The following is a 22,874-nucleotide window of genomic DNA, read 5'->3' as shown; positions in this document are numbered from 1 at the left end:
CTGCTTCAACACGAAGTTGATTTACTTTCTTTTATACGATTCATGAACGTGTGGCCCTCCGCGCCAATCGCGTCTCAATAGGATTTTATCATACCCAAACATCACGCTGGAATGTTTTGCAATTTTTTTTTTTAAATGTATACCATTATTGCTTTATTATTGACTTCTGCTATGACTAGCGATGACAGCACATTTGAGAAACGTCAAGGGATAAATCTATACGTACTAACGAGATGAAAGACCGTTTCGATCGAAGGATCCCGTACGCTGCGGCATGTGTATCGCCCCGCATCTGATAGTTGCACTCCATGAAATAACAACTGAGCATTTCGCATTTCCACGTGACCTTTCGGAAGATACCGCGTGTTCTCTTTACCGTAGAACCTGAATATAAGAAGATATTGGAAAGTCTCGATTCTTTAAGAAGCATCGTTGATTACAATACATCTATAGAGTATCCAATTCGATAATACTAATGGTCATTCTCTCGCTACGCGCCCAGAGTGCAATAGCATGATAGAACTCCAGCGAAAAAACATTTTATTGCATTATTTTCGTCGTCTTATTCAAGTAAATTAGGCATTCTGCTGTAAATGAATACTTCAACAATGAAAAATATGTATATAGGATTAAAAGACAGGCCGCAGTTTTACTACACGGTGAGAAGAAAGTGTGATATAAACAAAATGGGAAAATATTATAAACAATCATAGTGTCTACTGGGAATTAAGCGGGACATTCTGTGGTAACAATCTTGGAAGGTATAACTTTCTTTATTACATAGTAAACTAAACACGGTAGTTTTGAAAGGCTTCCACAGCCTTCTTTTTGTCAGGGTTGAAGTAGTCTAAATTTCTAGTCCACTTTTAGCTCAAAGAGATTCCCTTGTACCTGGTTATTTGTCAAGCGGAATCGTGGACGGCATTATACAATGGCATGAAAATTATCCACGTAAGAATAAGTTATCGTCCGTTGCAGTGTTTCAGGTAATGCTTATCTTTAAGGAGAATATATGAGCGCTACGAGGCGTATTACGAGTATTATGTAGTAAACAGTGGCCTAAGTATATATGTGTTCTATTTATGTTAGTTTGAATTGTTTTATGAGCTCTGCAATATATACAGTTAAGGAATACGAAGGTCCTACCAGAAGAAAGGGGCCCTTGACTCCGGCTCACAGCTGAGAGCTAGAGATCTGCCAGGCTGAATCAGGAAGCATTTCTGGGTGTCGTTTAGACGTTCTGAAAGACAACACAATATGATTATATATGGAATACAACCTGAATACCAGGATAATTAATATAATCCATTTCTATGGAAAAATTCTGTGAAATAGTGCAGTTCTAGAGTGTTGTAGCCCTAGTGCGGCGAATGAAGCGTACGCTCGAGTGTGTCGAAATTTCGAAGTTACAAAGAGGATACTAGCAACAATAAACCACAATGGTAGCGAATTAGATTCATCAGATATCCCGTAATTGTTCCTTTCTTTTTTGCGTGATGATATATTGTAATCCCCCTGGCTGTTTCTGACGCTAACGAATAGTATACGATTGTTTGCATGCGTGAAGTATCTTGAAGCCGCTATGAGGGCTTATCCATAAAAAAATCTATCATATGCCGTAGTAACAAAATATGGCCATTTGTTTTTGCGTCTTGCATGATTTACGGAATACTTACGTGGCAAAAATAGATGTTAAGGACTTACATTTACCTTGACAACCAGATGAGAACTAAAAATCTCGAACGGAATCTTTAAAGAGACATCCTTCACTAAGCAGAGCATATGCACACATCTCCATAGGCCGTACAAAATTTGAACCTTCCTTTAAAAAATAGGCGCATCGGTGAGAGATTACATCACAGTATGACTTGTTCTTGACTAGACTACTTCAGATACCAGGTGATTTGTCTAATAATCGAGTCGCTTACAATAGAGCTGCAGAAGAAGCCTTCAGACTTATATAGGAAAAAGCCTAATTGATACCTTAGGGGTCTGGCCTTTCCAGTACTGTAGCTCGCTCACTGATTTTCGCCCTTGTGGCATTACTACGTAAATAGAAATTACAAAATATCTAATAGATAATGTACTCTGCAAAAATCTCGATCATACAGATTAGATGTTTGTTAACGCAGTTTACGTAATGTAAATGCATATTATTTACCAGAAACAAATAACAAACTTCGTCGTAACTTTGGATCGGTTGTCGACGCCTTTTATCATACTCGTAAACAATAATAAAAACATCGAGCTCGAAATAAATATGATTCTACATATTTATGGTGAAATCACGTAGCTTACATTTATTCAGATAAGCTCATTATTTCAATACGAACGCAGTATGTTAGGAAGAAATCTGCATTATGCCAGTTTATTCGTGTGTTAGGGTGCTACAAGTGTGTCCAATGTTATTAAAAGTGAACGGAAAGTATTAGAAGAGGAAAATTGCACGGATAAGAGGTATTCAACTGTGAGGTGACTCAGATGTAAGCCTTCAGCAAACGCACAGTTCAACAGGAAACAGATATATGACCGCCAATGCTGCTTACTTTTCAAAGTAGCACACACGCTTTAGCTAGAAAAAAAATTGATCCTATACGGAACACAACACAACCCTGGTCCTACAAAAGAGAGTTTACGAAACACGAAAAGTTCTAAAATATCTTACTCTAGTACAAAGTGTTTTAGAGTAACTCAGCCAGACAGAAGTTAGAAGTGCTCAACGAAACACCGAGAGTGGAGTCAGAATGAAATTCTGTACCTGTATCAACAACATAGATATAGTGTTTATCCACGTCGAAGGGATCACAGCTGTATGCGCCGGAATGTTGAGGTCCGGCAGATAAGACATGGAGTTTTGCCTCCTGGCGACCGCGCTCCTTTAACAATAGTCGGATTGTAGTCATAAGTATATATATAAGTGAAGAGTACACCATACGGTCTTAGTAGCTAACTCGACAGCTTATAGATCGAATAAGAAAAAATCTATATAAGACGTTCTAAGTGTGAATGCAAGATAGGTTAGAATTCATTGCCGATTAGCGAACATCAGTTGGCAACACAAATGGAACTCGGGAAGAGCTTTCTATTTAGTTCTATTAGCTGTGGTAGGTGCAACGATCGGTGCTAACCACACGAAGCCAGTGTGACTCCTGACGATACTGCACGTGAATCAATCATAAGCGGTGGTCGGAGACAGGTTTCTATGGAAGCTTTGGCACACCTTTGGTCTGATGACTTGTAGCGCAAAATTTCCCTCCATGCTGTGCCCGTTCAAGGTCCATTTAGGAAATCGAAACGCATCAGTTGTGCACGTTATAGAGAAGTCTTCCCCAGCACGTACATACACCGGACCCTGGTAGGTAGTGTAGCCCCCTGAATCCAATTCGCCAGCCATGCAAAATAAAACAGAAGTCAGATTATTGCGCCAAGGCAAAATTGAGCATATATTGGTCATGCTGGCCAATTATTCATAGTAATGTCAATTCAGAAAAAAAGTTGGAAATTATGGCAGAATCTAGAAACCCAGACTGTTTTTTCATTCTTGTTTCTCTTCGCTCGTGTTTCAGGACTGGAAGGTGTTGGACAAAAGTGGTTGGAGCCTGTTTTCAGGCTGAGCTACGGTCGAGTGGTTTGAAACTTAATGAGTTGGGTTGTTGTCAAATGAAGGTGCGAGTTCCTGTTCGAAATATTGTTCATGCAGTATTGCCATAATCGATGAAATTATTTATAAGGCAAAACCAGAAATACAAATCCATTGATGAGATGTGGAAAGAAGGTCTTGGAAACAGGAAGCTGATTTCCCCTCTAACAAGGGACTCTTACGTCATGCGCATTTATCGACCCTCATTTATCCTCAGAAGTGTTATTAGTACATAATAACATTTGGTAGATTATATATTCCATTAGTACAGGGCACGCTTTGGTCGCCTGTGTCGATATAGACGCAAATCGGTGAGGCCGATACTTCAAAAAAAGCATGCGTACCTTCGCATATAGACAAGTGAAATTTCTTATCTATATACCTTAACAATATACTATAGTGCGTAAAAGCAACATCTCGAAATCAACAATTAACCTAATGACAATTCATCAAATTCATGCCTGTGTGTGTTTTGATCTTTCCGAGCTGCTGCTCAGGGGATCATGGACTGTCAATGATTTTGGCCTAATGTAAACAGGTTTGATGATGCTAAACCACAACAGGTTAACAATTCCATTATAACTTAACTATTTATTTTTTAAGAGGCAAAATTAATGCATTAGCGCACTTAGCTGGGAATCATGTTAGACCCAAACCCGACGGATGGACTTGGTTCCGCCAAGACTGGTAGCTTAACTATTACGTACAACCAGCTTAACCTAGTTTACATATCGGTACATTACGATATATTTAAATGTAGTCATAGTTTTTTCTTTTTTCATATTTGTTATTGCTGTATGGCTGTACAGATTTAAAAGAACTATATCGTATTCTGTTGACCTATACACCAAGCAACGAAGTAACGAGCGATTTAAATTCACATGTAAAATGACTGTCGAAATCGTGGTCAAGTGATGTTCTTTTGTTCAATTTCGACCTTTCATACATACCGTAGGCGGTGGCTGCACTAACGAGAACTACTAAAATACAGAGAACGTTAAGAGAGTCCATGATTGATTCGAATATATTCCTCATAAGCGGCACACACAGAATTCGGATAGAGCACTTTGGTGTTCCTTCTGCTCGCTAACGTCTACGAAACGCAAGACGTCAATCTGTTGTTTATGCGCAACCAGCCTTCACCTACAATACTTAAAGCACACTCACTATAATCCCAATCTTAAGCGGCGTAAAGATAGCACACCATCCAACGGTGCATCTAAACCTAGAGGAAGAAAGTGGCTGTAGATCAGCCACTGCTTTCTTTAAGATGGTTCAGCTACAAAACAGGCCCAACCAACAATAGGCTGTCGTCAATTTATTTAAGAAGGAGGTCCCGATGGCAAGTAAGCTTGATAGCTAGATGTGCGAGAGGCCAGCCTTGCCCGAAACCGCAAATCTCCTCAGTCAACTCAGGCATTCGTCGACTGTGGTCTGCCTATACTTTCTCGGCCTGCCACCCAGATAATGACTGGCGAAGCGACATGCGCCCGCTATACCGTGCCAGGGATGACGCGGTTCTTTCTATATTGGTGTTCTCTCGGGTTGTATGCAAGTGTCCGAGTCTTTGTCTAGCCGTATTGGCTGTGCGTGTTCATTCGCTAGCCAAAACATTGAAAGAGACAATTCCGAAATCCTGAAACTCTCTTTTTGTAGCCGTTGCTGGTGTAACAATGTTCGATAACTTGAGATCCCGTGCTACACTGTGTGCCAACTGCTTTAAGTAAGAAAGCCGATAGCGCGATCCATTCATGATGACATGGGCTAGCATAAACGAACAGAAGCTAAAAAAATTACGTTTATGTCAAGTATAGTCAAACAATGTAGCAAGGTTAATACTTGAACCGGCGACCGCAAGAACTGTTTTTATGAACACTATATTATTATTACATAATAGATACAATATGTGCACCTCGACGGGGGCGAGCAAGAGTGGCTGTAAAAACTTGAACACCCATAAAAAAAAAGGACACGAAACTTAGAGATTCGACTTAGTCAGTTGTTAAATAAGATGGCTTTGGCAGTTTCCGAGATTTTCTTTGTCTAAAGTTGATTTAAAGATAAAAGAAAGATTCCACTTATTTCGAAAAGCATAAGCTGTACACTTTGAAAAACTATTAGCAAGTAGATTAGACGTTCACATATTGTCAATTTGTTGTGTAAAGCTCATCGGTATCTGATTGACATTTCAAAGCATCGGACGTCTGCATCGAGTCACACTATTTGTCTCTATTTCTTTGTATTTCTCAAAAACGTTTCTGTTTTAGGTCTTCCTGGTCGATACCATCGTATTTCGATCCAACTTCAACATAACATAAAACAGTAAGCTATCTTACTACTGCTCGCTGTCTAACGATAACTACGAACCGATTGTTAGATTACTATGCATGTATACACATGTTTTTGGCAACTTGAACGGCTTTTGATGTACGAACAGGTCACTGCAGATCAGTAGCGTAGTTTTCACAGTGTTGTTATGCTGAATCGACCATTAACATTAACTGGAAAAGAAGTACTACTTTTGATATACCATCTAATTAATCATGCTTTAATTAACGCATTCATTAAATTAAGAAACAAAGCAATTGTTATGACCGCATCAATCGTAGCGTTCATAATAATGAATGCTTTCTGAAGGAATTACTTTAGATCGTTTAACTTACGTCAACTCCCGTGTCTGAAACGAAGTCAATGCTATCGACATCGATTAGGATGCTATCTAATTGAAAGCTTAACCGACCCAGTTATGTAAACGAACTTATAGGGATAATTCAATGTTCCATTCTCCACATCATAAGTCCGGAGACCTCCTGCAAAAAACCATCAACGAGAACGAATTCTGTCGGCACGTAAATGGCGGTTATTATGATACTCATGCACAGATTCTTTGATCATTCACATAATTTTATGAGAGGTCAGGCTCTTGGGAACATAGTGGCGTCGTTAAACGGAAGAACGGTCGGTCGCTAAAACATCTACCTACCATTCCAGTTGCCGAAACTAGATATAACAGTAAGAACCTATGTATACATAAAGAGAGCTTTCATCATCAGCAGAAAACTTTGCACCTATTTGCACCAACATTGCACCGAGTACTAAGGCGGAATTGATAAGAGCATATATTTCCTGACTGTGGGTCCTTGGATAGGACTAGCGACATGAGATACATTCATTTATTGGGTTAGTGCTAGTTGTTCTTAGTGGAACAATTAATTGATTGAGTTTAAAATGATTTCAGGTAATTTGAAAGCTTTACCTATACAAAGGCCAAACAGTGAATTAAGAAGCTGAGAGTGGCATTTACAAGACGAACGTACTTGGACAAGTTATAAAATTTTTACAATGAACACATCGACGATTCTCCTACTAATAGCAGTGTACAAGAATCTGCTCATTGTATTTGATTTTTTATTACTGAGCTCGGTACCGGATATTTCAAATCGACAGCAGCACCCTCATACGACGATTCCTTTGAAAGCAAAGTCACCGTAGGAGTTGGCCAATGAAACGAATATCATTACTGCTGAGCGCAAATTCTCGAAATTCTCTCTACGAAAGCCTCTGAGAGGTTTTTGAATCTATAATACCATCGAGGCTAGTTTGCCCCGTGCTAAATCTATTTATTTTTAGCCAAAATATAGGTTCACTATTTCAGTCTTTCATAAACGAAGAAGTCAGTCTATTAATCTGCATTATATAGCCATATACTGTTAATTTTATAAATTCCTTTTACATTATATGGAACTTTAATAGAAATTCACAAACTCCCTCAAATCGAGTAGAAACTATCATTAAACCAAACGAGTGATATGATCAATTTGGCGATTTATGTAAATGTGTGTTGTATGGGTTGGAACATTATTGTTTGACGCCAGAAACTATAATATTTCGATATCGACTGGGTGCCAGCGCGTACATGGACTATGTATGTCTAGCATTTGCTTTATTGATAACTGTGTTACTGGATTTGTAAAAAAAAAACCGTTAAGTAAACAATGGACAACACATCCAACGCAGACACATCCTTGTTGTGTACTATTTGTCACTTATTAAGTCCGCGTTACATTTTTTGCTAAGGGACCAAAACACTGCTTATCAATAAAGTAAGCAACGCTATGAAAATCTGTATTTCAGATCGCAGCCGGGCTGCAGCGGTACGTGTTCGAGCTGCGGTCGTCTCATGCTGATTCAATTCATGGAACTCGCAAACGAAAATTTCCAGTTGAGTATGCTGCCTACAAATTCTAACAGTTAATATGCCCGAGTATATATACAGACCAAAAATTTATCTGAAGTCATGCTTGACAATGTCGTTATAGACAATTACAGGCTTCTTAATTATCTGCTAGAGCACGCATCCTTTCGCTATAGACCAGGTTATTTCTGAGTAGCACTCCCCTGTAACAACGGCACAAAGGATATTTCCAGTGCTCACATGTGGCTTCAGTTTATTGCACAGAACTACCCCAGTACCGTCCGATACCAGCCGATATCTGATAAATTACTACGAAAGTACAGTTACACGATTAAAACTCCACAAAAACGATGGCATTATAGAATAAATTTTGGAGAGACATAGTGGCCGACTAAAGTTGACAATAAATACGCATAGTTTTTTTTCTGTGCTGCCTAAGTAACTAACGAACTAAATCATAAGTTAACAGCCTTCAAAAATAATCCCGTTTTTGATAATTATAGCCGTTTACCGCCTGGCTCGTTCCTATCATTTCATCGTGAATATATTTTATCTATAATAAATTAGAAACAAGTCCCGCAGATAAATAGAAAATGATTGCCGTATTTTAACTATAATGCCAGCCCCGTCCTCCCCCTATAACGACTCCGCCATTTCCTTGCACTTTTCTATAACAGGTCGATCGCATCTTTAAAAAAGCCATTTTAGTTCTAAAGGAAGAGTTCATTGTCTATCAAAAAACCGTTTACTGTTGCTTATCAGATCTTTTTCTTCTAGCTTTTATTCTCTTACCGTTAGGGAAATCACAGCGATCGTACAACGAAAAGCACTCGTAATATTCGATACTTTTTCGACAAACCAAATCGACGTTGGCTATATTAAACAAAGAACACAAATCCTAGAGAAAAAATATTATATAATTCCGTACGTGTGAATGTAGGATTTATTTATGCGTGAAGGTTTAAGGAAACGTAGCACTGAAAAGTAAAAAAAGCTCTATGAACTCTGTGCTCGGATGTAAATCGTGCACGAAATCCGTATTCTTCTTAACGACAATGTTTACAGGGACAAATTGTTGCTAGCCTCGATGGATGTGAGATGTGTACAGGTTGCAAATAACTAATCCATGATAGACTATGTAGTCTGATAGGATAACTGTATTTTTAAGCACCGCAAACCGACAATCTGCACACACAGATACGCTTAAGCCATCCTTAGTTAACGAAAAACCGTTACCTACATTAGATGTGTTTATAGCTAATTTAATTGAAATATTTAACTGATAAGAGAGATCAACACAATAAACAACTAACCAATGGCATATCAAATGAACGTAACTTTGCTATTTTACCGTATAATTTTAGTGGTCGGATGCCGATTCCGCAGCGCGCTATTTCGACATATAGGTTGTAGATCTTCAGTGCCGCTCAAAACCTACACTACTCTGAAAATAACCGAAGTCAATTTCAACTAAAATATTTTGACGGATAACTTAGGTTTTGTGTCAGAGCCTCTTTTAGTTAAAATTATCGCCCCTGCGAAGGCGTCAGTAATAAACAATTCAATACATTTTTTAGCTAGCAGCATCACTTCAACCGATTTGACCACAGTGATTACATCGAAACCAGGAAACAGATCAACCCCTCCACAGGGCCTTGCGGATAACGTTACTGCGTTCATTCTTAAACTTTACTAACTCCAGCTGATTTTTCATTGAAGTCTCCAAGCGCTCGACCAATTGCATTAACTAGTCGTTCTTTAGAAATCCAGATCTATGAGAAGGTCCATCTAGTGCAATGTCAAATTTATCGTGCCACTCCAAAGGCCAGCTTCGCATTTATCTTAGCAATGTTGTTCAAAGCCTGCCAGTTTATACACAAATATAGTAAATTCATGTATGCGTGTATGAAAGTGTATCTCAGAGTAGGCCACGCTTAAGTAGACACCCTGAACGGACAGTGCGATTTTCACAAAAGCATTAAGTCTTTAAGGATGCAATTCTCTACGTTGTTTTTCCCCATTTTTCGTTAAAGAAAATGTCATGATAATTAACAAGGTAATTCAAAAAGCAGTTCCGAGCCAGGCCTACGTAAGGCTAACAAAAAGGCACGTAAACATTTGTATAATAATGGCTTGTTGATACATTTGAGCCTTCAGTGGGATCCCATCGTTTCCCTCGCTCTCGGACTCCAGCATTTCTCAAGTACGTTATTACTAGTCAATGAAGGTTTATAGCTAGACTTGTACGAAAAAACTGTCGTGAATGTAAGTGTTGAACGTGTTCAGGTTTTCCTCTTTGAGTCATCTTCTTTGAAATGGCTCTATTGTACAGCAGAGAGTTCTGGCCCACAAAGCTCATCGTTATAGTGTTCTAAAATCACGAAGTTACAAAAGAGTAGCGTAACTTAGGGATTTAATAAGACGGTCAATGACTTCGATAAGACTCAATGACACTTATCGAAAAGTCTACAAAGAAAATTTCACTGAAGGAATACATTTAAAGAATGGTCAATATTCAAGGCCGTAATAATGCGAGTCCATTTTAGGCTTCATCAGGCATGTTTGAAGTTTTTGAAAAAAGGAATTATTTGATTCATTTTCTGAGAATTATTGATACATTAATGAATACTAAGTGTTTTCTACTATGTGTTTAAGCGTCCAAGTACCGGACGTTTCTTCTTATTTTTGGGACAAATAAGTATACTGTTAGACCAGATGTTGTTTCAGTAGTAAATGAATGCGATCAAATGCGAAACTGCTTTTAATTGGGCATTTACGTTTCTTCCCTCGGCAAATATGATCTAAGTATTAGTCGGGACAATGCTTGCAATCAAGCATTTACTTATTTACTCCGATTTAAGCCGTAACTTACAACATACGATAATCGTTTCCTTGACTCTCACGGATTTAAGTTAGTTTTTCAATTGGAACATCCGACATTACCTAAAATAATAACTCCGCAGAATTAAGTCACTAAGGAAGATTTTATTGATGTTCTAATTAATAAAACTGCCAGCAGTAACACTAGCATTGCAATCGTTGTCCCTGATAGGTACGGCGAATATTCCTACCGTATTGCGATGATTTTCCATCCTGTAACAGCCTTCAAGCACACATCACCGTTATATGAGTGGATGATGTAATCTTTTCTGGACTTTGTGCAAGCGGATAACCTTGTGCAAACCTAAAAAATGTCTGACATCGAAAGCAAACAGCAGGCGACTGAACAGCTGTTCGAAACCACTGGCCGATAATGGGAATGATCTTCCACATTTTTCTTTACGCTAGCCACGACTGTCAGATGACCACTGCATTGGACAACTCCTTCAAAATACGTGTAGTGTGCAAATATCTCCTAGCAAAGATAGATACGGACAACAGTCCCGTTGTCGATGTTTCTGCAAAAAAAAAACTGGCTTCAATCTGTTTTGCGCACACAGGGAGTACTTAAACGGCAGAATTTTGATGAGCATTGAAGAGCTGCACCATATCGGCTCGCCACCGCAGTCCTATCAAAACCAACAGGGATAGAAAATTCAGGTGAGGATTATTGGAGACTCCTGAGAACGTACCGCTTGTTGATTGAATGATCCGACCGTATCGCGCACACCCTGTGAAACACACCATTTCATTTCTAATGGCTACACCTCTGCGTTCGAAAAAGCGGCATGTATTATTAAACATTTAACTTCGTAGTTTTTTAATTTTGCATTCTCAGTGCATTGTGGTGGTAACCTTAAAACACAGTATTATCGTTGAGCACCGTTGTCTTTCGATGAAGCGCTATTTGATTGTGCTTCAAAACCTGCGAAACATAATTAATCGATGAATAAAAATAGCTCGACTGAAATAACCTGACACTTCCATATGCGGTCTTAAAGGTGCCCAGATGAAGCAGACTCGCACGTACACCCCCACACGCTGTCTGAACTTGCCGTAGAAGCAACGTTCAAACCATTGCTCCACCTAAAATGCCACACAGTAAATGCGACAACATAGTGGGTCATTGAATTCAAAATAATCGAGTACTTAATGTCACCCTGGGAAGTGACTTGAGAATGACAACGCTTTTGGTTCAATTAGTTAACTAAATGATCTAACGCCCCCAAAAAAAACCTATCTGAATACTGAGCGCTAGCGTGTATTATAGACGCAAAAGCGCTATTTTACAGTACGGCTTGTACTACACGAAATATAAGGTCGGCGGCAATCACGAATGCAATAGGACTATATACGTGTAGTGACCTCGTATGTCAATTGCAACTCAATCAGCTTTGATAAGAGTGGTTGAAATCCGTAATTTCAGTACGTTGTCAACTTGATAGTTATTTGTTGAGGACACATGTTCAACAACCACCGACCTATGACAAATGTGTACCAGACGCAAATGCCTTCTACATTATGCCTATAAGTATAGAGGCTTAAAAGTCAGACTACCTTCTAAAGGTGGACTCACGCTGTATATACTTAGTGGTTTATCCTATTCAAAAAACCTAAAAATTTCCTACAGGAGTACGATTTGGACACCATCGGCCCCCGATGACGTCGGAGTCTTCTTGTGCCAATGCGCTTTGTCTTTCAAATCCTCGATGATGGTGATGACCCTGAAGAAGCAACAATGTTTAGTTCGAGCTTGATGACGATTCCGCAACCTGAGAAATCCGACAGACCGATCCGGCGATTCGTTCGCCGCAGAAAAACTAGAAAAAATTGATACCGGAAATGCCTATGTACCAGCAAAAATGATGACGACATCTTATCTCTGGCGCTGGGATGCCTGATACGTCCTAGATGAACGAGTGTTTCGAGTCTGACCTCCTCCGCATGGCAAGTATCGCTGTCCTAAAAGCAAAGAAAGCTCAGCCATGTTGAGCATCATGTTCAACAGTAATGTTGAACGCGGTGTTAAGTAAAATCGTTCTCTGGACTCAGATGACAAAGCCTTCATTTTCCCCCCTGGCTTACTACTGTTTATGGATACACTCGATACCACGCTTCTGACTGCGGCCTTCAGTCCACTGGGAGGCTAATTGGCCGCATAGGCCAGTTTTCCCATCGGCATCAGTCAACGTAGCGCTGACCGTAGGGGCAGGGGTGCTTGAATCGTGAACCTAGAAAGAAAGATAAGGCCGGAAAAAGAAGCGACGTAATCCTCGCGTTCCCCAGCGGACCTGAAGTCGAGTCGCTTTTGTTGTTGTTGTTGTTGTTGTTGTACTTCTCGTTGCCGTTGTCCCTGTAGTCACCACCGTCGTTGTTGTTATTGCTTTCAAGTGGCCAATCTCTTGGCTAAGTCTGCACTTCGTCTGATCTCTTTTGGCTTCACCGACTGACTTGTTCCCAGCTTTTCCCTACGAAAATCTATGGGAGAACATGAGTTGGTTGAGCAATACCACCAATGTGTTGTTATCCCGCTACAGATTTCTTGGGGTACAGCAAGCGAATAAAAAAGCTGAAACGATGGAAGGCACTAATCTGTCCGCGTACTCTGTTTTATAGGATCTTAGTACTTATGTTGTACTATATGCTCAGTGTGAGTGGTTACTGTCGTGAACAGCAATCAAGTTAAGACTGAATTGGAGCTAGAATAAGCGTGACTCATTTTTCCATGTCTAACACACCCACACATATACCCACACGCGGTCGTATCCCATCGTGGTGCTTGCCACTACTACTCGCTATGTCTACAAAAAATATAGACATAGACAAAAAAAAATATCGCCCCGATTTTGCTGGCTACTCCAAGGAACCTACTTTTCGTAGTGTAAACAGTTAGTGTGTCTGTGTCTGTATTTCAACGTGGCAGCGGCAACAACAACAACAACAACAACAACAACAACAACAGCAGTAACAACAACAGCAACAACGACAGCAACAACAGCAACAACGACAACGACAAGGAGAACGATAGAGGAGAAATTCAGGATTAGCAACCAAGCAAGTTGCCGCTACCGCAGGGCCCATGTAACGGTCCATACGCGGTGTTACAACTTGTCGTCTGTCACAACAGATTCTACTCAGCCCGTGTTGTGTTGTTTGCATCTTCTCTCTGGCTGCGGTGAGTGCAGTTGTGTTAGAGCTAAGACTTGCTGTCGGTGATAGTGGCGGCGGGCGAAGAGCCTTCAGCGCCCGGGGCAACCGCCCGGAGCAACGAGGGAGAGGAGACCTAGAGAACGAGAGAGAGATAAAAGTGGCACGGTGGCTTCAACCCCCCACCAGCAGAGGGGGTGCGCACGAACCTGTTGGGTACACAGAGCGGGCCCAAAGTTACCCATGAGAAAATGTTGCATCACCGAAATCGGTCATGACCAAGGTGATATCGCCTTTCATTTAATCTATTTAAATGCGTTAGGGGTTAGCACCATTGCTTACTAAAACGTAGCCTCATATTTTAAGAACTTCCGATAAAAAGACATGAACGACTTACTAGGGTCCTAAAAAACTATTGAGGAAAAATAACGATTTTCACCACACGCACGCAAAGTACAGTGCGATGCCCATCCCGGGCTTTTTGTCTGATGGATATCTTCAAAAATGTCTAAGTTCTACCGCCGTGCGGATCATCATTGTTATAAATTATTACCGCATAAGAGAACAGGTCTCTCCTTTGATTTCCCGCAGAGGTTTCCTTTTTAACATTTTGAGTAGCGTTGTAAAGGCACGTCGCCTTAATAGCAACTGATCGGAATCGAGCGGAAAATCGCTACATATATGTATAGTAACGTGATTAAATGATAGAGGAGAGATGCATATTTTGTGGATTAGGGTATATTTATAGTATATACTTTATTCCTTACACGTTGGAGAGTTCGCGGATGGAGGCGTGCTGCCCCGCGGTCTGTCTGTCTGGCGAGTCTTGGCGTCGGCCGCCTCAATCGCTGTTGTCTCTTAATTCCCCCGCTGACGACTTTGTGTGTTATCTGTAACGGGAGCTTCTTAATCAACAGATTCATCTTCAGGATTCTAGCAGTACAAATAGGCACACCATTACGGGTCGCTACAGAATTTGATTCGAAACAGGTTTACATATTACTGTAATACGATAGTCCGTGAGCGTCATCTCGTTGATCTTCGTCAGCAGGAGCAAATCTGTCGGGTAAGTAACAACGCTCGAAGCAATGTCCCAAGGTTTGTGGAGGTTCGCGGTGGAATTGGGCTGGCATCTGTAAGCTTTTCAAGTGGCTAATATTAACGTCACTATCCCGCCGTTACCGGTATTGCTATATAGGCCCAAAAACCTATAAACACGATATATGGAGCAGCGTATGCCCTTTATACATATACCTGAACCAATTGATTGCCGACTTTACGACAAATTATATATATATATATATATATGCATATATATATAAAAAGGATCATACATATTTTCATTATGTGATGTCCAAAAAAACAAAATTAAGATGCCAGCCCACGCACATACAGGTCACACGTTTCCTTTTACCACTTCTCCACAGACCCTACCACACAAATACATCTGCGATTCACCCTGCGCCCCTCATTTCCTAATTTACACGTTGTTATTATATACTCCTGCAATAAACAATGCACTGTCACTGTCTAATACCTAATGGTACTCGAACATGTCGAAATTAACTCGTAATAACTTGGATGTCGACGACCCTCCTAACCCACCCTTCCTACGGTTCTTTTTCATAGACCTATTTCTGCCCAGTGTATACACAAGCTCATCTTCCGTTGAGCCTCGATTTTTTTCTTTCGCGGGTTCGTCCTCTCCTTTCACCATATCCTATTGGTCAAAATGGATGACGGGTGCCGCCATTTCGCCGGGCATTTGGCCGAGCTCTGACGCTACGGGCAAGCGGCGATGATGACGATGATGGCGACAAAGACTGACGATGCCTTCATCGAAAACGAAAATATTTTTTCTACAAGAGTTGAGTCGCGTTGATTGCGTCCGGAAAGAGCTGATGATAGTTGACCACTGGCACATAAGCTGCTGTAATAACTCGTCCAGCAAAATAGCGTCCATGTAGCACCCCGACGGCTGCTGCAGCTGTGGCGATCGACGGACATTTCACGTACACATTGCCTGTTGACTTATCGACTAAGCAATGAACCGCTCCGCCATGTTTTCGACACTCTTCCAGTACGTCGTCACGTAACTCAGCGGCCCAATCTTCTTCTCCGTTGTCTTTAGCTGCTTGCTCGGCGGGATCGAACATGTTGGCCAGAAGAAAACACTGGGTAGCGATCGGGTTTGCCTGTTCGGTCTGTGCCGACTGCATCACCTGTTGCGACTGTTGAGCAGTTTGCATTGGCCCGGCCAGGCCAAGTCCTGCGGCCAGACTGTGTGTGCTGTGCCCCGTCATTTGCTGAAGAGCACTTTTAGCAGCATCAGGCAGTTGAATTCCGGTACCTTCAGCCAGCTTAGCCATGAGAGCCAATCGGCCATGAGCACCCAGCTCGATGCCGGTACGATCAAGTTCCTCGTTGTCAAGAACCGACGGAAGGCTTCCGTCAAGCTGTGCTTGTTGCTGATTGTGATGATGGTGGTGATGGTGATTGAGCGACCCGGTGCCTCTTTCAGTGACGTGGTTCACCTTTATTGGACGTCCGGCGATCTCAAAGCCATTCAACTGCTCCATTGCCTTCTTGGCAGCATCGGCTTCGCGGAAGGTCAAAAAAGCGAATCCTTTTGATTTGCCAGAATCCTCCCGCATTAACTCAACACGATCCACTCGCCCGAAAGGCTCGAATATTTCCTTAAGCATGCGGTCAGTAATGTCAAAATGAAGACTGCCAACATATAGTCTCATTGGCCCTTTGCCATTGGCGGCAGCGGCGGCAGCAGCCGCCGTAAATCCACCGGGCTGATTGGCCATGCGGTTTCGTTCGGCCTGTGTCGCCTGCACGATTATTGGCACGCCAAACAGCTTTTGCCCGTTAAGACCCATAGCCAAGGGCACAGACTCGAGATCGACAAATTCGACGTAAGCAATGCCCTTCGACTTGCGAGTTTTGTTATCAACAATCATACGCACGTCGCGGACTTTGCCCACGGCACTGAAGAATTCTTCGAGATCCCTGGCTCGAATACGTTGACTTAGCTGCATACAGAAAACGGTACGCAAATCACGCTCCTCCGTGCTCATGTCTTCACCGCCACGCCGCTGGAACGGACTCAGGCCTCTGCCGCGAATCGGCGACCGCGAGATTGATCTCTTCCTGCGGCCCCCGCTGTGCGACCTTCTACGACGGCCACGGCTTTTGCTTCTCGAGGCGCTGCGCCTGCGGCGATCTCGGCTTCGTGATCGTTCGACTCGTCTACGATCCTTTGACCTACTGCGCCTTCGGGCGGCGCGCTCCTTTGAGGGAGACCTGCGTCTGCGGCGATCTTTTGAACGACTGCGCGATTTCCTTTTGCGGTCCCTTGACCTCGAGCGTTCCCTTTCCTTAACGTCTTTCGACTCCTTCGCATCTTTGCTACTGCCCTTCTTGGCGTCCTTATCGGAAGATCGCTTCTTGTTGTCCCTAGAATGAGATCTCGACCTTTTCTTAGTATCTCCACGATCCTTCGATCTGCTTCGGCGTCGCCTATATTCCTTTTCAGTGTCTCTGGTCGGTCGATCACGATCCTTCACATCGCGATCTCGGCCGTCACTACGATCCTTCGGTATCGATCTTGAACGAGACCTGCAAGAAGGATATAATGTGAATCAACATACAATGCGCGATGATTAACTATTATATTATCAAGCCTAAACTTTTCTGAAGTGACTATTAGAACGAAGATCAATAGTCAATGCTCAAATGCGGCACAATAAGAATTGCAAGTATTCTTACCTAGAACGAGAAGATTTTTGATCTTTACTGTTCTCCTTGTTCGCTGATCCTGAAGATCCCTTACCGTTGTAAGTGGTATCCTGAAATTTTAAAGGCAATATTCATACAAGTTTGTGCATGAGAAACAAGTTTAGAACGCTCGATATCAAACCAAAATTAAAAACCGAACGTCACTATTATTAGAAGAACGGAAATGCATGCCCCATCTTCGAGATCTATACGAAATACGAAAATGTCAGTCGGTAAAAACAGCATTGCAAGAATTGAAATTGTTTCCTCCCCTTGCCCTCACTTATTTTTCAAGTAAAGCTGCTATGTCCAGTTCACCATAGGGTCTGTGCAGTATTTCGGCAGGCACTCATGTCTTAACTAAGACCATTTTCTACAAGAAAAGCCCGGCAGGTACCACCGGCTTAAACACATGTTGAGATAGAATATTCTTCCACAGTGTCGAATTAGCCACCTGCATCAAATTTAGCAAAACATTTCTGAAAATGCTGCTTTATAGCTGCCTCTCCGTTAAACGGAATCAGGCGCTGTTGTGTTGATTCATGATTTTTCGATTGCCTACAATTCACGCATACGAAATTCCAAACAACGAGTTAATCCTCGAGAGAGGACAGTCAACAGGAATCAGTCGAGAGAGGACAAAGTGATTAATTCCTCGCAAACAATTGGCTAGATAACGAACCCGTCATTGTTGTGTGATGTCGTCCCCGTTTTTTTTTTTCAATATTTGCTTCTGCCTATGTTGTTGTTACTGTTCTTAACAGCTGTTTGTGAGAAACAGCTGAGACATAGGGATGATCAGATTTTCTTATAATTTTTATTACTACCTGAATACGTGTCCCTGTAGCGCCGTTAGCATAACGCCATTCAGATCACTTTACACAATGTGTCGCTTACTGGTAGGCTGATCTGTATATAGCCGATAGGAGGATCAATGGTATATATATAGAGTCAATGTGTTATTATGCATTGATGGCTCTGATAGTGCACACGACACGGCAGACGCCCCACGTATTTGTAAAAATCTTTGAGCTAATAAACTTACCTCTCCACTATAACTGCTCGATCTGTTGTAAAATGCCTGTTGATCAAGCTGGACATCCATTTTTGTCTCAAAGGCTGCTAGAATTCTGAAATAATTAAGACATTTAGATGTCAGTCGTTGGTTTATAAAATCCGATGGAATGGTAGCTTTCTGTAAATATGGCTATCTATTACTAAATATTTGCTCGCAAAACTGAAAATATGCCGCAGTATTTTATTGCATGCAATAATTAACTTAAACTTCAAACATTAGGCCACACAAGTCACCGTTAACCGGCATACACTATAAATGTACGTCAAGTTTACTCAACGTACAACGCGCGGTACCTCCGAAAATATCAGCAAACAATACTATTCTATTTAGCAGACGGCCTGCAATAGTTGATGCCATCAATCAAACTCAAGTTCACACACATGTTCTCTATTTTTTCAAAAACTGACATCAAAATATTTGGCTCCATTTCGGTGTAGTAAATACTGATTTTAAGAGTTTAAAGTTAAAGAAAAGTTTAAAGCCTTAATTAAAATCTGACCATCATTTGCCAGTTTCAGGTCAAAGACACGCAATCCAAAGATTCTCCAAATCTCAATAACTCAAAACGTCACATTTTGGTCTGTGCATTTGCATTACGTTGTAATCAGCCACAAGTTAAACAAATACGACGCAATATGTTCTACAAGTATTCACCAATTTAACTTCACCGTTCAATATCAGCACTAACCCGCCGTAAACTTTGAAACAATTTCGTGCATTCAAAGCTCCTAATGAAAGGTTTACACTTAGGTTGTGGAGCTGTTCGCAATTACAACACTCCAACAACGTGAAGTTTTTTTAGCAACAGGCACTGACTTTCTATGATTCAATGAGCACATCCAAGCAGGAGAAGCAGGCTTAGGTGGCGTCCCAACGATGGAGAGGACGGTATTATTTCGAACAAATTCAACAATCGAAATTAACTCTCGGATCTTTCTCTCTCGCCCAACTGAAATTTGCTGAAAGTTCCTTTACCGCTTGGGGTCACGGACACTTTAGAAACCAGCAATTATCACAACAGCACATTCAAAGGGATGATGGTTACCAAAAACTCTGTAGATTCTACTTCTCTATAGTTTCTCTGGCCTACTGATTTGCGTAAAAAAATTATCACACGGAGCTATAGTTCATATGAGAAGAAAGTAGAGGAGCATACCGAAGAGATCGTTTTTTTTTTTTTAGAATTTCAGGCAAGCAGTCCGATATTTGCAATATATGGTAGTAGTGACGTTCAAACAATAGACATCAAGACGGCGACTATTGCCACCTAGAGAAATATAGACTTCACTAACTTGGATAGACTAAAATAGTACTCGGAGCTTTCTTGCAATTCTTCGCTTGGCCGACATAAGCAATACACGGGATCTTACAGTAACTTAATTAGCAGACGCTGGTATTTGTATAAACAACAGCGAACTAAAGCGAGCTGAACATACAAAATCTCACCTTCTGAAATGCCCTGTGATATATATTCCTTTATAAAAACCTCCAGAAATCTCGGAATATTTCTTCGTCAATCAAACAGTGCTTCAGGCTATTGGACATTTAATCAAGCCAGAATATTGACCTGTTATCTAAATTATAGTCACGTTGCTCACAGCTACTTGACCGTTGCTCGCACCCAACCACCACATGAATCTTGTACTTTGACCACTGTATGTAATTTTCAGTGATATCATTCAGCCATTATCTTACCGTAATCATCTCATTGTAGGACACACGCAATTTCATTATCGTTAAGTCGTAGCGTAGACGTCTTATTGAGTTGCTAGCTGCGAAGAGTTTCTATCGATCTCTTCTAGAACGCAATTCAAGCACACACACACATAGGGTTAAACGGCCACCAAAATACCGAGCGAAGAACGTCGCACATATTCCTAGACACGTAAAGAACTATTCGCTGCGTCTTCGGTACTTTGCAGATGTTCCGTTCTGGATAAAAGCAACACTGCCTAGTAGAATATTTTACAGTATCCTGCTGCCCTTTTCGCCCATTGACATTACTCGAAATTTGAGGACGTCAAATGGTCCCTCAAATAATAATAGTCCTTATAAAACGAATAGATGATGACTTAAAACACTTATGTATATTGAAATGGACCTTGAATTAAACGATCGCCTCGATACAGTTAAAACAAATAGCAAAAATATTACTGTTCAAAAGCAAAACGTATCTTCGACTACTACAAGTGATGGATACTAAGAATTTCTAGTTACTCAGTTTTTCGAGTAGAATTAAAACAACAGTACCACCACATGCTCTAGATCACGCCATCGATCACGTACTTCAAAAAAAATGTAAGTAATGTTATGATAAATACCTTACAGCTAAGAGGGCGTGTGCCCGATGCACTGAATCATTGACAAAATAATCCGTCTCATAAAACCTTATACGCAGTTTATATCAATTAGCGCAAAATGCACGAAACATCAATTTCCATGACTGATACTAAGAAATTAGTACATACTGTACGTTTTTTGTTCTTCTGTATATAGCGGTAGGTGTGCATCTGAACGTGAACCAATTAGTACTGGCCGTTTAGTCCAGCCGCTGGCTACACTAATAATGAAGACAAAGTTTTCCGTACCTTCCAGCTCAACAATATAGCAGCTTAGTTAAGGACCGACGCTGTGCTACGGGCCAGTCTCCGGGCAGCACGTTTCCGTTTACAAATGAGAAGATTTAGTCGCAAACCGAAAAACGAAGCCGAATTCACACGATTTGGCCACTCGTTTTACTTGATAAAAGAGACTGGTCATTGACTTGTTGTCGTTAAGGCCTATAGTATGGAGGCTCTAGAACATTCGCAAATGGTGGAGTGCGTGTCCCGACGTGGTGGGAGCCAATTGGCCAACCGATGATACACTAACACTACTATGCATCTATCAAAACGAATTTTGCACCTCGGCACCGTTCACGAACGTCGCTGAAAAAAACACGTTCGACGATGCAACACACAGCAAACGAAAACATACCAAAAAAAATCTACGGAAATTTGATGAATTCGCACTGGCCAGTGGCTGGAAGCGGGGGGTAATCTTGGGGGATGAGGTGTCTGGAGCAAACGGGGGAGTGAAAAGCCCAACCCCAAAAGGTTCAGCAGGGACTCACCGTGAGATGGCTGTCGGAGCTCCAGCTTGCTCGAAAATCGCACAAACTGCCCACAAAGGCGCAGCCGATTAATCTTGTCTTAGGCCTAGCGGAACCCAGCTGACCGCAGCGCCCCCTACAAATAGACGCATCGACCCGCTTAATCGCAAATTACAACTTTAACCCGTTGTAGCCGCCATGCTGCAGCCAAGCAGCAGCAATGAAAGCAATCCAGGCCAAATCAAAGCGGACAGGCAACCCCAGAACAGAAACGGCTAGAGTTAGGTAAAGTTGGCGTTACGGTTCTCGTAGTGGTCTAGTCACGTTCGGGAGCGACTGGGTCCGGACAGAATCTACGTCCAGTTCACCGCCACTGCTACTGCTGCTGCCGTTTCATGCTACGAAAGGAGACCCATAATCATACATACACAGTACATGGGGCTACGACGCACAGACAACAATAGCAACAGAGGCCAGCAGCATCCAAGCAGTGAAGTGGACCATCTAAATGATGATATAAGTCCTTAAAAGAGAATTAAGGGAGCAGCTTTTTAGCGAAGAAGATTATAACAATATATTAGCGGTAGGAAAGTGCGATTTGGAGAAGAAAAAACGCCATGTAGATTTCAAGTTTTGTAATGTTCTACTCGCGAAGGACTAATTTTGTTAAAGAAATACACGAGATAACAACAAGTCTTTTGTGGTATGTGTATTTAATTTCACTATATAGCGTGCGTTGGAATCATGATAGTAAGACGTGTTACAAAACTGGATAGTAGCGCTAGATTTATAGGGGTTGCTTCTGTCAAGGTAGTCGTGCTCTTTTTTGTAAAAATGTTGAAAACCAATGCTAATGTACTCGGCAAGTATATTATATTTTGGCGGAATATTTTCCAGGTTGAGTTAAGAGCCGGAACAGTCGAACGAATTAGTCGAACGAGTGCATATTGGTACTATAAAGCATAAAGTCATAATATTATTTCTATCACACATTATGAATAATGTTTTTAAACCCGTTGACTACTACATTCACAACGACTTTGTGAACGCGTGTGTG

At 41.3% G+C, this 22,874-nt stretch overlaps 2 protein-coding genes and 2 long non-coding RNA genes across 9 annotated transcripts in view; 2 read left to right on the top strand and 2 right to left on the bottom strand.

Annotated features, from left to right (window-relative positions):
- Window positions 1-4,932, bottom strand: part of LOC111254962 (basigin-like) — a 28,285-nt gene extending 23,353 nt beyond the window's left edge. Inside the window, exons 1-5 of one of the 2 annotated variants that reach the window (XM_022816471.2) lie at window positions 4,591-4,932; window positions 3,221-3,372; window positions 2,759-2,876; window positions 1,147-1,240; window positions 227-384 (exon numbers count right to left, since the gene is read on the bottom strand). In XM_022816471.2, the coding sequence (XP_022672206.1) occupies window positions 227-384; window positions 1,147-1,240; window positions 2,759-2,876; window positions 3,221-3,372; window positions 4,591-4,675 (607 nt within the window). In that variant the 5' untranslated portion in view covers window positions 4,676-4,932. The remainder of the gene's footprint in view (window positions 1-226; window positions 385-1,146; window positions 1,241-2,758; window positions 2,877-3,220; window positions 3,373-4,590) is intronic. The other variant, XM_022816473.2, reaches the window with a different exon arrangement.
- Window positions 4,933-5,086: 154 nt separating this feature from the next.
- LOC111254966 (uncharacterized) lies at window positions 5,087-8,243 on the top strand. Its single transcript, XR_002675294.2, has 3 exons — window positions 5,087-5,363; window positions 5,908-5,962; window positions 7,775-8,243. It is a non-coding gene; the product is annotated as an uncharacterized LOC111254966 (long non-coding RNA).
- Window positions 8,244-10,800: 2,557 nt separating this feature from the next.
- LOC111254571 (RNA-binding protein 39-like) lies at window positions 10,801-21,998 on the bottom strand. Of its 5 annotated transcripts, none has more exons than XR_015316857.1 (5): window positions 21,839-21,998; window positions 18,694-18,778; window positions 17,640-17,719; window positions 14,630-17,489; window positions 10,801-14,071 (listed from the first exon to the last, which is right to left on the bottom strand). XR_015316857.1 is itself a non-coding variant. In XM_086974655.1 (4 exons), exons 1-4 carry the CDS (start codon window positions 19,563-19,565, stop codon window positions 15,722-15,724), a joined length of 1,956 nt encoding a protein of 651 aa, XP_086830781.1. In that variant the 5' UTR covers window positions 19,566-19,580; the 3' UTR covers window positions 14,585-15,721. The 5 variants fall into 5 exon arrangements, 1 of the variants encoding a protein (XP_086830781.1); XR_015316859.1 differs by lacking the exon at window positions 21,839-21,998 and adding an exon at window positions 21,315-21,770; XR_015316858.1 differs by lacking the exon at window positions 21,839-21,998 and adding an exon at window positions 20,422-20,524.
- LOC147754253 (uncharacterized) lies at window positions 20,621-22,513 on the top strand. Its single transcript, XR_015316863.1, has 2 exons — window positions 20,621-21,024; window positions 21,223-22,513. It is a non-coding gene; the product is annotated as an uncharacterized LOC147754253 (long non-coding RNA).
- Window positions 22,514-22,874: the final 361 nt, after the last annotated feature.

The sequence above is a fragment of the Varroa destructor genome, unplaced genomic scaffold (assembly GCF_002443255.2).
Source record: "Varroa destructor unplaced genomic scaffold, Vdes_3.0 BEIS01000007.1, whole genome shotgun sequence".
Lineage (NCBI taxonomy): Eukaryota > Metazoa > Arthropoda > Arachnida > Mesostigmata > Varroidae > Varroa > Varroa destructor.
The sequence above is the reverse complement of the archived record's forward strand: the minus strand, read 5'-3'. Positions and strand labels throughout refer to the sequence as shown.